General features: G+C 42.3%; 1 protein-coding gene across 1 annotated transcript; it reads left to right on the top strand.

Moving 5' to 3' along the window:
• The first annotated feature begins 704 nt into the window (after window positions 1-704).
• LOC144333279 (thymosin beta-4-like) lies at window positions 705-876 on the top strand. Its single transcript, XM_077956523.1, is given in 2 exon segments — window positions 705-742; window positions 744-876. Coding segments are annotated over 2 exon segments (171 nt in total).
• Window positions 877-1,505: the final 629 nt, after the last annotated feature.

Consider the following 1,505-nt stretch of genomic DNA (forward strand, 5'->3'; position numbering starts at 1 on the left):
TATACAGTCTTATAATATCTACTTTTTTACTGTTGTTTTGTTTTTGTTTTTGTTTTTTGTTTTTGTTTTTTGAGATGGAGTCTTGCTTTGTTGCCCAGGCTGGAGTGCAGTGGCACAATCTTGGCTCACTGCAAGCTGCGCCTCCCAGGTTCACGCCATTCTCCTGCCTCAGCCTCCCGAGTAGCTGTGACTACAGGCGCCCGCCACCATGCCTGGCTAATTTTTTGTATTTGTAGTAGAGATGGGGTTTCACCGTGTTAGCCAGGATGGTCTCGAACTCCTGACCTCATGATCCAACCGCCTTGGCCTCCCAAAGTGCTGGGATTACAGGCGTGAGCCACCACGCCTGGCCCTTTTTTACAGTTTTATTGAGGTATAGTTTATATATGCCTTTTGATATTGTCCCACAGGTTCCTGAGGATTTGCTTATTGATTTTTCAATCTATAATGTGTTTCTCACATTAGATGCTATTATCTATCTTCAAGGTCACCAACTCTTCCTCTGTCATCTGCAATTTGCTATTGAGCCCATCCAGTGAATTTTTGAGTATGCTATTTTTTAGGTCTAAAATTTTCATTCAGGTTTTTTAAAAATAATTTCTAGCTAGGTGGTGGCCACTGCACAAACTAGATTCTGCTCACTCTGGGCCTCACTCCACTTCCTCCATGACAGATCATATGACACATAGTATGTCAGACATATCATGTCTGACAAACCTGACATGGCTGAGATCAAGAAATTTTATGTCAAAATAGAAGAAGGCAGAATTGTAAGAGAAAAATCCACTGCCTTCCAAAGAAATGATAGAACAGAAGAAGCAGGCAGACAAATCTTGTGGAGGCATGTGCCACCAATATGCACTGTACATTCAATGAGAATTGCCTTCTTATTTTATTTATTTTAGCTGTTTAATTTTGTAAGATGCAAAGAGGTTGGATCAACCTTTAAAGTACTATGCTGCCCTTTTCACATCAAACAATAGAAAACTGCTGACAATGAAGGCCACACCTGCCTCTCCCATCTGCTTGTCTGGCTGGCAAGGAAGGAAGATAACTTGCATGCTGGTGAAGGAAGAAGAAGAGTAGGAAGACAGGTAAATCTAGAGTTAAACCAAGCTGCCCCAAAGTGTCTTGCAGGCTCTCAAATGCAGCTTAAATGAAGTTTAATTAGAGTGCCATTTTTCTTGTTCAAATGATTTTATTTATTAGAATAAACAAATTTTATTTAAAAATAATAAACAGTTTTAGGCTGGACGTGGTGGTTCATGCCTGTAATCCTAACACTTTGGGAGGCTGAAACGGGTGGATCACTTGAGGTCAGGAGTTCGAGACCAGCCTGGCCATCATGGTGAAACACCGCCTCCACTAAAAATATAAAAATTAGCTGGGCGTGGTGGCTCGCACCTGTAATCCCAGCTACTCAGGAGGCTGAGGAGGAGAATCACTTGAACCCAGGAGGCAGAGGTTGCAGTGACCTGAGATGACACTACTGCATGCCAGCCTGG

Source organism: Macaca mulatta, chromosome 12 (assembly GCF_049350105.2).
Source record: "Macaca mulatta isolate MMU2019108-1 chromosome 12, T2T-MMU8v2.0, whole genome shotgun sequence".
In the NCBI taxonomy this organism is placed as follows: Eukaryota; Metazoa; Chordata; class Mammalia; order Primates; family Cercopithecidae; genus Macaca; species Macaca mulatta.